A 13,232-nucleotide genomic window follows, 5' to 3' on the forward strand; every position below is an offset into this window, starting at 1 on the left:
AATTCCAGAAATACAAACTTAAGCAAGTCAAAGTTTTGGGTTTGAGGAGTAAGGAACTGGTGCAACTGGATAAAAGACAAATAGGAAGGAGTGCTAACAGAGAGACACAAATTTCACCTATGGGCAAATTAGAATCACCACAATTAACCTAACCCCACTAACTGCACATCTTTGAACTGTGAGAGGAAGCCAAAATATTCAAAGAGAACCCACGCAAACACGGGGAGAACATGCAAGCTCCTCACAGAAAGACCCGGCCAGATGGTACATTTGAACTCAGGACCGTCTTGCTGTGAGGCAACAGTGCTAATACTGATGCATTTTTTCCCAGCATGCATTAGCAGATAAAAAGCAGCATGACACAAGCTGACCAGAAACGTTGGATATTAGCTGCTGTGCCCACTTTGGAAAGGTAAATTCAAAGATGTGCATACTGTAAGAAAACGTAACGCTACAATTACATATGACTACATATGACTTCCTGCATAACATGTTTGCTATGTTGCATGTGCAGTCTCCACAAGCATTTCTGTAACAATGCAAAGGGAAAAGTTGCATCATGTATTACGATGACATTAAGTCTGCAATACGGCAAAAACCAGGCTTGACATCGGTGTCATTTAACGCTCGTTAAAGCCGGATTTGGTTGTAATATCACCAATTAATCTGGAGGCTTTTGAGGGCTACCGATAGGACAGGGGTTTTAAAAAATTCCGCTGTCAGGCTCTTCTACCACGTTACTTTCCATATGTAAACACAGCTGCTTAGCTATAAAAGCCAACAATAACAATGCAGCATAACAGCAGTGTGTCACCCAGCCCCAGTAGAACAGATGTTGTTGTGCGACGCTGCGTTGAACCTTCTGACGCGAACGGTATTTGACTCACAGAGAACAACGTGGGAACGACAGGGAGTGATTCAGCTCGGTGGCTGGAAATGGCTGCTTTCTATGAAACTGGGCCATAAAGTGACAGCATCTACTTTCCGTATCCTGAGCACTGACAGAAAACTTTTGATCAATGGATGTAAAAGATTAACCTAATAATCCGCATTATTGTAAGAAGTGTCATCATATGAGTCTCCTGTGACTAAGACACGCAACATGCATATGCAGATATGTGTGTAGGTTAGCATAGCTCGCATAAAATGTTAACTTTAAAGCACATGTGAAAAAAACAAAAAGCCTCTGCCTCGATGAAACGGAAGATTATAGTGTGGGCGCCGGGGTCCTGCACACATCATCGAGTCCCAGCTAAGCATTGTGTTGTAGGAACCTTATGGTGCAATTACTTGTCCTTCCCTCCCCTGACAAAATGGCGTGGGCAGAAAAGCTTCTGTTAATCAGGAGCTCTATTTTATCACTTCCAGGTAGAGACCCTTTGCTGTGCGAGGTAGCTGCATTAGCACACTTGCCGAAAGATCCCCAGCCAGCCATTACTATAATTGTGGCCATAATGTCAGCAAAACCTGGGGAATTCACCAATCCGTGTCTGCGACTGTTTGAAGCGTGTCGATTTTTCAGCTCTGCCTCGCAACCCTGCAGCTCTCCTCAGTCCAATACCAACAGTGGAAAGAAAAAGTTAATTAAATGGAACAAAAGGCCAGCCACGTGTTGTCATTGCCTCTTGTCTTAGCGGTTTGTACTGGGAACCATCAGTGACAGCACGCCCCAACCTCCTCCAAGGTTCGTTTGTCTGTAATGTACATTACAGTAAGAGAGGGGCGAGTGTGTTTGTTTCCCTGCGTGTGTGTGTGTGTGTCTGTGCGAGCGAAAAAGACCACATAAATGGAACTATTACTGCGAGGTGTATGTGTGTGTTCTCCAGTGTGTGTATTCCATTAAATGCAAGCACGGTGTACCAGTGTTAAACTATGTGAGTGGCCAAGCAGGCGGTAGAGTGTGAGTCAGTGCGGGGGTGCGGACATGGAGTGAGGGTAAGGGGCCAACTAATGCTGAGTGGCAGTTGATAATGCCAGACCGTTATATCAGCATCTGCCCTCCGGCTCCATGCTTACCTCTCTGAGCCTGCTGCTGCCATCAAGCATTTCAACAAAGACACACACACACAGACACACACACGCAGGCGCAACGACACGGCTGCCTTGCGAATGCTTCACATTCTGCAGCAAACAGTCGCTCGCGCAGAATCTAATCAAACAGAGGTTATGTGGTGCCTCAAGCCATTGTAACAAATTACATTTTCATTTGATGTGTGCATATCTCATCTGCAAACACAAAACATATTTCCACACAAAGACGAGTCAAACCTCACTTTAAAACAGAAACAAAGCTCCATTTTATTTTCCAGGTAGGCTGCGCGGGCTATGCGGTTGATGAAAGAGGTTTGTGAATTACCAGATTGAGTCCATCAGTTTCACTGATTTACTCATGCAGCGGGGATCTGATTTTCATCTAAGACACAGTCACGAAACACAATCTGGCTAAACTAATAACACACAAACACTTGTACTTTTCATGCCTTTAATGAATACACTGAGCAATAACTCTCGGTGCAGGCGGGAAAAGATAAGTGAACCTCTGTGCTAATGACTTCTGTCTGGAGTCAGATGTTTCAGTTAGGGAGATGGGATTGGAACTGTGTTTTTCTTGTTAATGAAGACACAAATTGTGATTACTGACAAACTCAAAAAAAAAGATAGGTTGGTGTGAGCGCATCTCAATTTCACCAACTTTTACAGGACATTAGAAAAATCATTATAGACTGCAGCAGCATTTTTTATGGCTGGATGTTCATCACAATAGAAATCTCACTTGGAGTGGGTAACATAGAATAAACAGACTAGGCAGCTGCTTGGGGCCTCCAAACACCCAAAGTGAGTGCATCTTTTTGTGCATGTGATATATTAATCATACAGTAATCATACAAGAGAAAGGGAAATGTTTTAATAAATATGTTCACTGACTGACAAATTGTTGCTACTGGTTTAATCGTCTTCACTGTGAGAGCTGAGCTGGGGTCACGTTCACGCAAACTGTAAATGTTTGCAAGTAGATTGTAGCAAGTGTGTCTTGAAAAAGGATTTGTCCTTCTGAGGCTTAAAAGAAAATAAAAACAAAAAAGAGCGCAAAGAATAAAGGTCCATGAATAAAGGTCCATGTTAGGTGTTTATCATGAACTTTCACTAACAATAATGTTAAATGAGAAGCTCCAAACAAGCGTTCAGCTCAGGTGAGGTGTGGTGATGTTGATGGAAACCAGAAGCAAACTATTGTTAGCTCTCTAGTTAGTTAGATTCCATTCAAATTAATTAATATTGTCTGTTTTTACATTTGCATTTGTTATGTTAAAAAAAGAAAAATATTCAAGCCTATGTTAAATTCTTTGTGGTCGTTCTGCTCTTTAAATGGACTGATTCTTATAACGTGCTTTCCTGTTCTACCTGAGCGCTCAAAGTGCTTGATACAACATGTCTAACATTCACACACCAACGGATGCATCGGAGAGCAACTTAGGGGTTAGTATTTTGCCCAAGTATGTTTAGGATGCAGTCTGGAGCCTCCAGGGATTGAACCATCAACTTTAATATTAGCAGATGACCTGCTTTACCTTTCAACCCTATTGAACCTGCTTTTAACTTGTTTGTAAGTTCCACTGTCTCCTGGTTTATTGGACACCTTTTCAACACACACACAAATAATCAAGCGTGCTAGTATAGTTGATGTGGCCAACGGGTTTAGCTGGGGGTGGAGGCCCAAAATCAAATTCTGCCCAAGGCCCCATAAAACCATGGGCTGGCCCTGCATGTGAGGAAGCAAAGAAAGACTTGCTGCACAAATTTCATAAATTTCATAAAACACTGCACTTTATACCAGCACCAAAACCTCATCCCAACTGTGAGCATGGTGGTAGCATAATGATCTGGACCTTACTGACTGCCAGGTGTTTGCTACCTTAGGGAAAAAACTCAAAGTGTAACCAAACTGCTTGCTATTGTTTTATATAACCTGACCAGAGATGTTTAATGAAGAGATGCTGGGAATATTCAGGAAGTGAAACAGGCTTCTTTTTTTTTTTTTTTAGTGACGAGTGATTCAAAAGCCCTACTCATAAGTCCCCCTAAGCACATGCAGGAAATGTCAGAGGTTTGGCAAGTTACTAAATTCAAGCGCTGACTTTATTTTTTCCAGCCTTCCCTGTGAGTAATTACTCACTTAGTTAAAAAAAGACATGAAAAGTAAAAATGTTTGTGCCGTATTAGTTTAGATATCTGGAGGAGATCAGGACTAATTTCTGAGTAAGAGCAGAAAATTCAGCTAATTACAGGACTGAAGACTTTCAAGACTCTAAATAATATTTGCAATTCTCTGTCTGTAAAAATAACGAAGACATTTTGAATCAGGAAGCTCGATAATTGCTCGATAAAGTTGGCCACATGTGACATCTGCTGCTAATATCCAATTAACCTCAAAACATCAGTGAAAATACCAAACCCCTGTCTGTGATTAACTGAACGTACAGCGCGAGGATGAATCAGACACACATACAAAGAAAACACACCCATAAACACATGCACAAGCCTTAATGCAGTGAAAACCCAACCTGTACGAGGACTGACAGCTGAATTTAGTGGCGCACAAGGCCAGAGCAGGGGCTTGTCAGAGACAAATGAAGTGTATGGAAATGAGGTTGGCTTAACGTTGTGAATCAACTTGTTTCCACGTTATCCGGCACATAAATGCTAGTAATAGCAGTGCAGTGTCTTCCTTTACCTTCAAAACAACAGGAAAACTGAATGCCAGAAATAACTTTATATTTATCTGCCCTTGAGTCATTATGTACAAAAATGCCCCATTACGGCAGACCTTGGGAATGACTGGTTGACAGTGGAAGTGGAAGCTGTTTCTGTAATAAATAAAGTCGAATGGAAGCTGGAAAAAAAGAATAAACATTTCCTCTACCACCTGGAGTTGTTTACCCTAACAGAGCTTTGATTCTTATCCTCATGTTTCAGGCAGAGGTAGTGAGGTTTAAACCTTTTGAGGGACAGTGCTGCAATGCTACGCCTCTTCTTGTTTTAGTATTGATAATGGAAAGCTTTTTTGCTAAGAGTGCAGTGTGCTTAACTAATGCATGAGTCATTATCGTTTAATAAGTCGTGCATTAATGCAGGTTGTCTCATGACACCCTGTTGGTCACTTTTGAGAGGTTTATGTGATTAGTTAACCTTGAATGAATCATCAGTTAATGAATGTTGCTTTATACATATGCCACCAAATTAGCCCGGATCCAGTTACACTTTGAAAAGGCCCCTGTCAGATCTGTGCTCTCGCCTATAGTAGGAAGAGCCCTAAACTGTTTTGGCGCAGAGGCCAAACTGCATCAGTGTAACTTCTGCAGACTTCACATGATTCACAGTGGCCCAAAAAACAAAACAAGTGAGAGTCCTTCAAAGTGTACATCTTTTCAGCTATGTGCGGTCAGTTACCCAGAGTAGGGTGGTCCTCTTCACACCACTTCCTTGTGATTGCCTTCTTGATTGCTGCTAATAGAGTGCGGTATCAGTCCTCGTGTTGTGCATTTTTGTGCCGCAGGTCATCTAAATATAGCAGCGCACACATCTCGAGTTACATTTTTCTCACCACAAGTCCTCCACAATGACAGTTGTATGGATGAAAATTGTTGCTAGTGGTAAAAAAAACATGTTTATTTTCTGTAGTGTTTAAACTTACTCTGTTTTGACATGATCTTGAGATTTCTGTTGTATGCACAGTGGTTTGGCTTTCTGATTTCTTAGTGTATGTGCATATTTGTCACACTTACAAGTTTCAGATCATCAAACTAATTTTAGGCAGCAAGAACTGCAACCAAGCATTTGCAGTAACTGTGAATGAGTCTATCACATCGCTGTGGAGGAGTCTTTGCTCAGTGTTCTCGGCAGAATTGTTTTAATTCAGCCACACTGGGCCATTTTAGCCTTGTGCATTTCTTACTGTTGAATCATGAACTGTGACCTTAACTGAGGCAAGTCAGGTCTGCAGTCCCTTGGATGTTGTTCTGGGTTCTTTTGTGACCTCCTGGATGTGTCATGGATGCACCCTTGGAGTAATTCTGGTAGGCTGGACACTCTTGGGAATATTCACCATGAATCAGAATCAGAATACATTATTGATCCCGAAGGAAAAGGCTCTCATTACAGATTGCTGAATTCCTAATGGGTTAGAAATGGTTTTGTAACCCTTTCTATACTGATTGGAATGGGAAGTTCCCCAGTTTCTTTCGACCTTGATGTGCTGCTTTCTTGACATCTTTTAGTCTTCTTCACTTTGTCAGAAATGTTCTATTTAAGTGATTTCTTAATTCAGCAGGGCTGGCAGTAATCAGGCCTGGGTGTGGTTAGTAAAAGTGGAAAAAAAAAAGAGAGGGAAAAGTGGTTCATCACAGTTAATTCTTGGTTTAACAAGTATGGAGATGGAATTACTTTTTCGCACAAATCTCTTTCTCTTAAGAAATAAAATCATCATTTAAAAACTGCATTTTGTATTTTCTCACAAACGGAGCACTATGTATTGTCATGGGGTGTTGTGCTAGTGAGAAATTTGCACATTTATATCTTGCGAATGCCACGAGAAAAACATGCCCATGCAGGACACATCGAGTATAGAAATATCTGTTCTTCTTTTCATCTTTGTCAAACTGCTCTTGTCTTTGTGACGGCTGCACTTTGTAGCCATTTCTGAACTGTACTGAATTCCTGGGACTAAGCAATTTCCTTCCATTCTTTGTAAGATATTGGTCCATCTCACTGAATCATCATCCCAAAAACCAAGTCTGTCCATTCTACAGCGATTTGTCCACTGGCACTAGCTGTATGTGCTGGAGCAAGCTCCACTTCAACAACAGAAACATATCACGTTAAAACACCTCAGCATCCTGTGACGTGAACAAAGACTGCCGGATCTTACAGCAACGTGTAGGTGTCTTCGCTTCTCAGTGTCACAAAATAGCCTTGTGTTTTTATGAGAATGCATATGGGCTCCACTTTCAGAGGCCCATTGGACGCGTGGGTCTGAAATGCACTTTTTTTGTTGCATGTGACTGCATTCCAGCTAATTTAACGGTATCAACTAAATTAATGTATGAAGTTAATTGCCTGATCACATAAACACACAGCCACTTAATCATTCCTGAAATGGTGAACAGCAGGAATTCATGATACATCCCGCATTCATTCATGCATATAATCATGACATATTGCTTCAGCACGTGTTTGCCCTTATCGTGAAATGTTACTGATTTATGTACAAATGGTCATTGGCTCGTGTCTCCGTGGCGCAAAACAATGCTGATGAGAGGCCACATTAAGAGCACACTGAGCCGCTGACAGATGGAGAGCGGCTAGAAATGACGGGGTGGGTAGAAAATTGTGCAATCCCTGAAAATTGAGAAGAAATCAAGCAGCAAAGTGCGGCTGCTCCCGCCGTAGCCCATGAGCTACAGATGATCCGGGGCCACCTAAGACCAAAACCAACAAGCAAACTGCGGCGAGACATCGGCCTCTTGTCATTGATTCTTGGGAGAATGTCACCAAATGACCCTAATTGATAGCCTGTGAAAGAGGTCACTCTATTTTTTCCCCTCCCACTCTTCTCCTGATTCTGAAACAAGCCAGAGCAAAGGAAGGAAGCAACAAGGGAGGAAGATGCAACACACCACCCTTTAATATGTGAGAAGGAAAATGGCTGTGTACCAGCTCTATCTCTACAATTTGCTCCTTTCATTGAGGAAAAGTACTATTTCATTCATGCCATTTCCGTTCATTCATCAGCTGGGGCCAGCCTAGACTCACAGTGCCATCTCCACACCAACATTCTTATCAATGGAAGTGACGTCAGCACTGCCTGCAGCTGGGGGGTGGCGGTGGGGAGGATCACGTGGTCCGCCGAGGGTATATACAATAAAGTTGCGCTGACCGTGGTGCTGAAAACATTCACTCAATTGTACATTAGCACCAGTGCTGCCGCCATACAAACACCTCACAAATAAATAAAGAGACGTTAGATTCTTTTTTGATTGTTATTTTTTTTTCCTTGATGCTGGTCACAGGCTGAAGAGAGAGAGAGAGAGAGAGAGAGAGAGAGAGAAAGAGAGAGGGAGGAAAGCCGAAATTCTCTCAGGTGCTTTCACTATTCATGAAATAATCTTGGCTTTATCCGTGCGTTGCGAGTTTCACCACTTCCCCACCCCCCAGTGGGACTTCAGGTAAGTGGAACGAAATCTGTCTCTGCATCATTCACAAACCATACTAACCAGGTAGATTAGGACAATTTCTGACTGTTATTCAGTTCGTTATAATTCTCTGTTCATAATTACGTTTTTTTTTTGTTAAAAAATAACGAGAAATAGTTCGTGTTTTTTTCTTTTAAATTTGCATCTTCATCGTTAGAATTAATCTTTGTGCGACTGTTGCTCGTCTGATTATGAAGTAGACATGAACTGTGGCCGTTTCTATATGGTGCTTAAATTTAGACTAAACTGTGTATGATTTCAATTCTAGGGAATCGAGTAATATATATATATATATATATATATATATATATATATATATATATATATATATATATATATATATATACATTCTAATTTTCTTTTTTTTTTTAAAACAATGTTATTATTGTGACATTTACGAACAAACCCAGTTCTTATGAACGTATAGGCATGATAATAATTATTAAATGCAGTGTAAAAAAATCCCCAGTAAAATATCAAATTTTGTATGTTGTTTATTTCACTCACTCAGTATAAATTAAGAATGAATCTCTGCAATGTGAAGACAATAATATTTAATAAACATTTCTAGCTGCCTCTCAGAAGATCTTGGGAAAATTTTCACGCAAGATTGTTTTTTAAAAACCTTTGAAGAATTCGCACATTTGAAAAAATGTGCACATTTTTACGATTTCAGTATTTTTTCTTTTAACAAGCACGATTTAAACAGACGGTTTTCAGCTATTAATTCGAAATAATTTAGAATCCCAACCATTTGTGAGTAGGTAGTTGGCCCTGATAAGTCGAATAATTTCGTTTCTCTTGATTTAATAAAATGAAAAAAAAATCAAATTGGGTTGTGCTGCCAAAAAATTTGCGCTTATCTGCATTCCACCGCTGCCAGTGAGGAGAAACATGCTCACGCCACACAAGGACAAAGCCCTGCATCCTCACTGGCTGCGCCCTCCTGTCTTTGCGCAAAAAGGCTTTATCCTCTCAAACTTAATGCCCGGTTAATTTACAATTTGGATGGACCACTCAGGAACCGTAGGGTTAAATAACTCAACCGTGGCCACCGGCTTTACGCATGACTTCCCCGAGCTTGCAGCTTTCTGTGCCAGTGTCTTGGTGACATCGCTTTGACGCATGGAATACCAAAATCACAGCAATTACGGACACGCGAGCTCGGACCAGTTTTTGTTCTCAGTATTTCCTTTCTTTCTTTCTTTTTTTTAAGAACTAGACGTTAGAAAATGGGAGGTGCGCGCGATTTGGATGGGTTGGCTTGGAGGAAGAGGTGAGGCATTTTTAACATATACCAGAAAAAAGACGCAAATCAGTTACCGGATGCGCATTTTCGTTGCTGTTGCAAACAGTTTGCTCAGTTAAATCAAAATGCGCCAGGGAATGTATTATTCCCAACCAGGTGATTCGTGCGGCTTAAAGATAATGAGTAGGTAATGAGTGGGTTAACGCGCGACTCGAGACAAAAAAAAGGCACGATGTTTAGAATCGAAACGCAGTTTCTTTGTGCGGATTATCCCCCATCCCTTCAAAGAAATGCGCAATTTTTTTTCTTTTTCTCGGTTTTTATAAGTTAATTCAACGACTCACGACCTGGTTTCTCAGAGCTTCATCTTCATGTTTTCAGTTGTATCCAAGCTGCACAGCAGTGACACAACTGGAGCTGGAAATGTTAGAAACCACTTTTTTTTTTCAGTCAAAAACGCTCTATATCGAAAATAAAAGAGAGGAGAATTTGTTGCATTTTGCTGCTACGCCTGCCTGCTTTTGTCCTCAATGGTTTCTACAATAACTGGAAAACGGTTTTTTGTTTTTTGTTTTTATATGGTGGCCTCTTTGTGGTAAAAATGTTTTGTTTGAAAAACTGGTCATTTTTCCAGGTACATTTTCTTTGAAACTTTATGGCAGGCTGTGGACTTAATGAAATATTTCTTACCAGTCAGTCCTCTCTACATTTTGGCTTTTTCACCAAAGCTGTATGTTATTTAAATGACACCAATGCTCACATTGCCACTGGGAGAAAACAATAAAGAAAATAAAGTAACAACAACACAAAAAAGCAAATTTGTGATTCCAGAGATAAGAAATGATATGTGAATAAATTCTCATCCTTCTTCTGTCCTTCTCTCTCTGCCTTCTCTCCTTCTTCAGGTGCTTAACCTCCCTCCTGCCAGTTCTGCATGGTCATGACCTGTCATCACGCCCCTTCCACAGCCCACCTCATCCTATTGGTCCTGCTCATTGTCATTCCACAGTTAGCTGACACCGCCCCTGTGTGGGGTGAGGCAGGGGAGGGTGGGGTGGAGGGGCGCACCCGGACAGATCGTAAAGAGGACAACCTTGCCCCCTTTCACTCGCCCCAGCCCCAGAGCCTCTCCAGCCCTGACAACGTGTCCCTAGACTGGGGTCGGGGCCCGGGTCAAGACAGCCAATTAGATAAAGTGACGGACCCTGCGCAGGTGCTTGCGGTTCTGCTTGAGGCCCTGGACCACCTGGGGGACAGTGAAAAACAGGCTAGCAAAAACAGAGACTGGGAAGGGGATCGGAGTCCGGAGCTGCCCTCTGCTGAAGGCTCTGAGGGTGGTGAGATAAGGAGAACAGAGCAGCCACAGGGAGAGAGGGGGGTGGAGGCGGAGAAGGAGGGGCGAGGGGCCGATAAGGCTATTGAACAGCTAAATGTAGGCCATTTGGCAGCTGCTCAGGGGGATGACTTGAAGGAGAGGGAGGGGGAGGAGGATGACAACACAAGGTCGGAGGATCAAGGGTGGTCTGTGAAGAATGTGGGAACAGATAGCGTAAGGGAGGACGAAAAGAAAGATGAAGGAGAGGGGCAGGAGGAGGGAAAATACTCAGAAAGTTTCTTAGATGAGGCCATGCCAGGCTCCACCTCAGAGGGAGATGACCCTTCCCTGCAGCGCAAAATAAGAGGCTACTTCCAGAACATTGACTTGGGTCTCCAAGATAATGAGATCCTGCCTCCTCTGAAGGGCTACAAAGCATACAACACTCAGTTAGCACGTGCAGGAAAGAAGCAGCACTGGCAGGAGAACCCGTCCCGCAACAGACCTGTGAAGGGGGGCAACTTCATGGATGACTTTGAGGATGAAGGAGAGGAGCTGGAGGAGGAGGTTGAGGAAGAAGAGGAGAGCCTCTCCCACATGGAGGAAGAGGCGAGAGCGCGGGCGGAGAAACAGGAGGTGCTCCGGCAGCAGGAGGAGGCCGAGCGAGCCAGAGAGGAAGAGCAGAGGCTGGCAGACATCGCCTCTGACATGTTGCTGCAGTACATGGGGAGGAAGCAGCAGTCCTACATGAAGCCCCGGCAGAAAAGCAGCATGGGGGCCGCCGGCAACACGGCTGAGGACAAACGCTCAGAGGAGATCCTTCCTGATGAAGATGACCTGGACCAGCAGATGATTGACAGGCTTATTGAGATCAGCAGCAAGCTGCACCTGCCTGCCGATGATGTGATTGAGATTATTAGTGATGTGGAGGAGAAGAAGAAAAAAAGGAAAGAGTTACAACAGCTGCCAACCAACAGCAACCCTGTTGCCCCACGCTTTAGGCCTCTGGTACCTCCTCCTCTGGTTGCCCCACCTGTTTATCACTACACAGCCTCAAAAAACCCCAAGAAAGCCCCTTATAGGTACAACAAGTCCAACAAGAAATGGCACAAGGATAAAGTCAAGTCATACAAGCAGGACTATTGGTATAAGCCTCAGAAGCAGCTTGACTACTGGTATAAGCCCCAGAAACAGTTTTTAGCCTTCCCCTCTTATCCATATTACCAAAAGCCATATCGAGCATACTACCCAGTTTATTTCCCATATCCCAAACCACAATATTATGGGAAGCCCGTCCCCTCCAGAGACCAGACCTTCGGCCCCCAGGAACTTGACCTCCAGGCCCCGAGACGCAGACACAGGGGCGGGGTTAAGAACCGCGGACAAGGCTGGAAGCAGCAGCCACCACCACGCCTGCCTCTTACCCCTTATATCTCTAACTATATCCTTCCTCACCCACGGACCTACCAACCCCTGCCCCCTCCCAAACCGATAACCACACCCAGGAGAGGCAGGCGACCCCCCTACTACTATCCACAAGTCACACCGGGAGATGACTATGAGGAAGATGGGCTGGTGCCTCAGCTGGACAGTGAGGAGGAACTAGAAAACTTTATTGAGAGGATCTACATGAAGCGCAGAATGTATTGAGAGACTTTTTTGGACACTGTCCGCTCAGAGGGACTCACAGATGTGGGATAGTTATACAGTAGTGGGAGAAAAGCTAAAGCAGAGGTGGGGGAAAAAAAGATTCAGAGAAGGTGTGTTTTGAGCCTGATGAGAAATTTCAGAAGTAAAAAGTTAGATTTATGTTGGTTTAATCACTGTATTTTTGTTGATTTTCTCAGTCAGGGAGAGGATGAAGGTGTCCTAGTTTAAGCTCCCTGTAACCATGTTCAGCCTCTTGCTCAGTTTACATTTTGAAACAGAACATACCATGGTGTATGTCTGCCTCCATTCAGGTCAATCTCTGATGTTCTTGCATATTTCAGAGATCTATAGAGGACACACGCAAACACACACACTACACACACACACACACTTACATAGAATCACATTGTGACACATTCACAAGCAGATGCGGCCATTGTAAGAGAATCATGTTTACAACATCACTTTGTATCTTTTGTTTTATATTCTGCACGTCACATTACAAAACTAAAGTAGTTCAATTACTTCTTATCCACACACACACACACACACACACACACACACACACACACACACACACACACACACACACACACACACACACACATGCGTGCACACAGAGAAAAAGAGAAAGAACACGGATATTGTCAAATGTTGACAGTATACTTTTTGTTGTATTTGATGTGTGTAGTTGCCTTTCTCATTTCTGATTGGATCAACCTTAAACAGCTGCAACTTGCAAAGGTGCCAAATACACACATTTCAGTTC

General features: G+C 42.9%; 1 protein-coding gene across 2 annotated transcripts; it reads left to right on the top strand.

Annotated features, from left to right (window-relative positions):
- The first annotated feature begins 7,959 nt into the window (after positions 1-7,959).
- Positions 7,960-13,232, top strand: LOC308386685 (uncharacterized protein). 2 transcript variants are annotated; one of them, XM_080866394.1, is made up of 2 exons: positions 7,960-8,222; positions 10,404-13,232. In XM_080866394.1, the coding sequence occupies exon 2, from the start codon at positions 10,433-10,435 to the stop codon at positions 12,461-12,463; it is 2,031 nt and encodes a 676-aa protein (XP_080722520.1). In that variant the 5' UTR covers positions 7,960-8,222; positions 10,404-10,432; the 3' UTR covers positions 12,464-13,232. The 2 variants fall into 2 exon arrangements, with proteins under 2 accessions (XP_080722520.1, XP_080722521.1); XM_080866395.1 differs by lacking the exon at positions 7,960-8,222 and adding an exon at positions 9,163-9,525.

Source organism: Rhamphochromis sp. 'chilingali' (genome assembly GCF_963969265.1).
Source record: "Rhamphochromis sp. 'chilingali' genome assembly, chromosome: 19".
NCBI classification, from domain to species: domain Eukaryota; kingdom Metazoa; phylum Chordata; class Actinopteri; order Cichliformes; family Cichlidae; genus Rhamphochromis; species Rhamphochromis sp. 'chilingali'.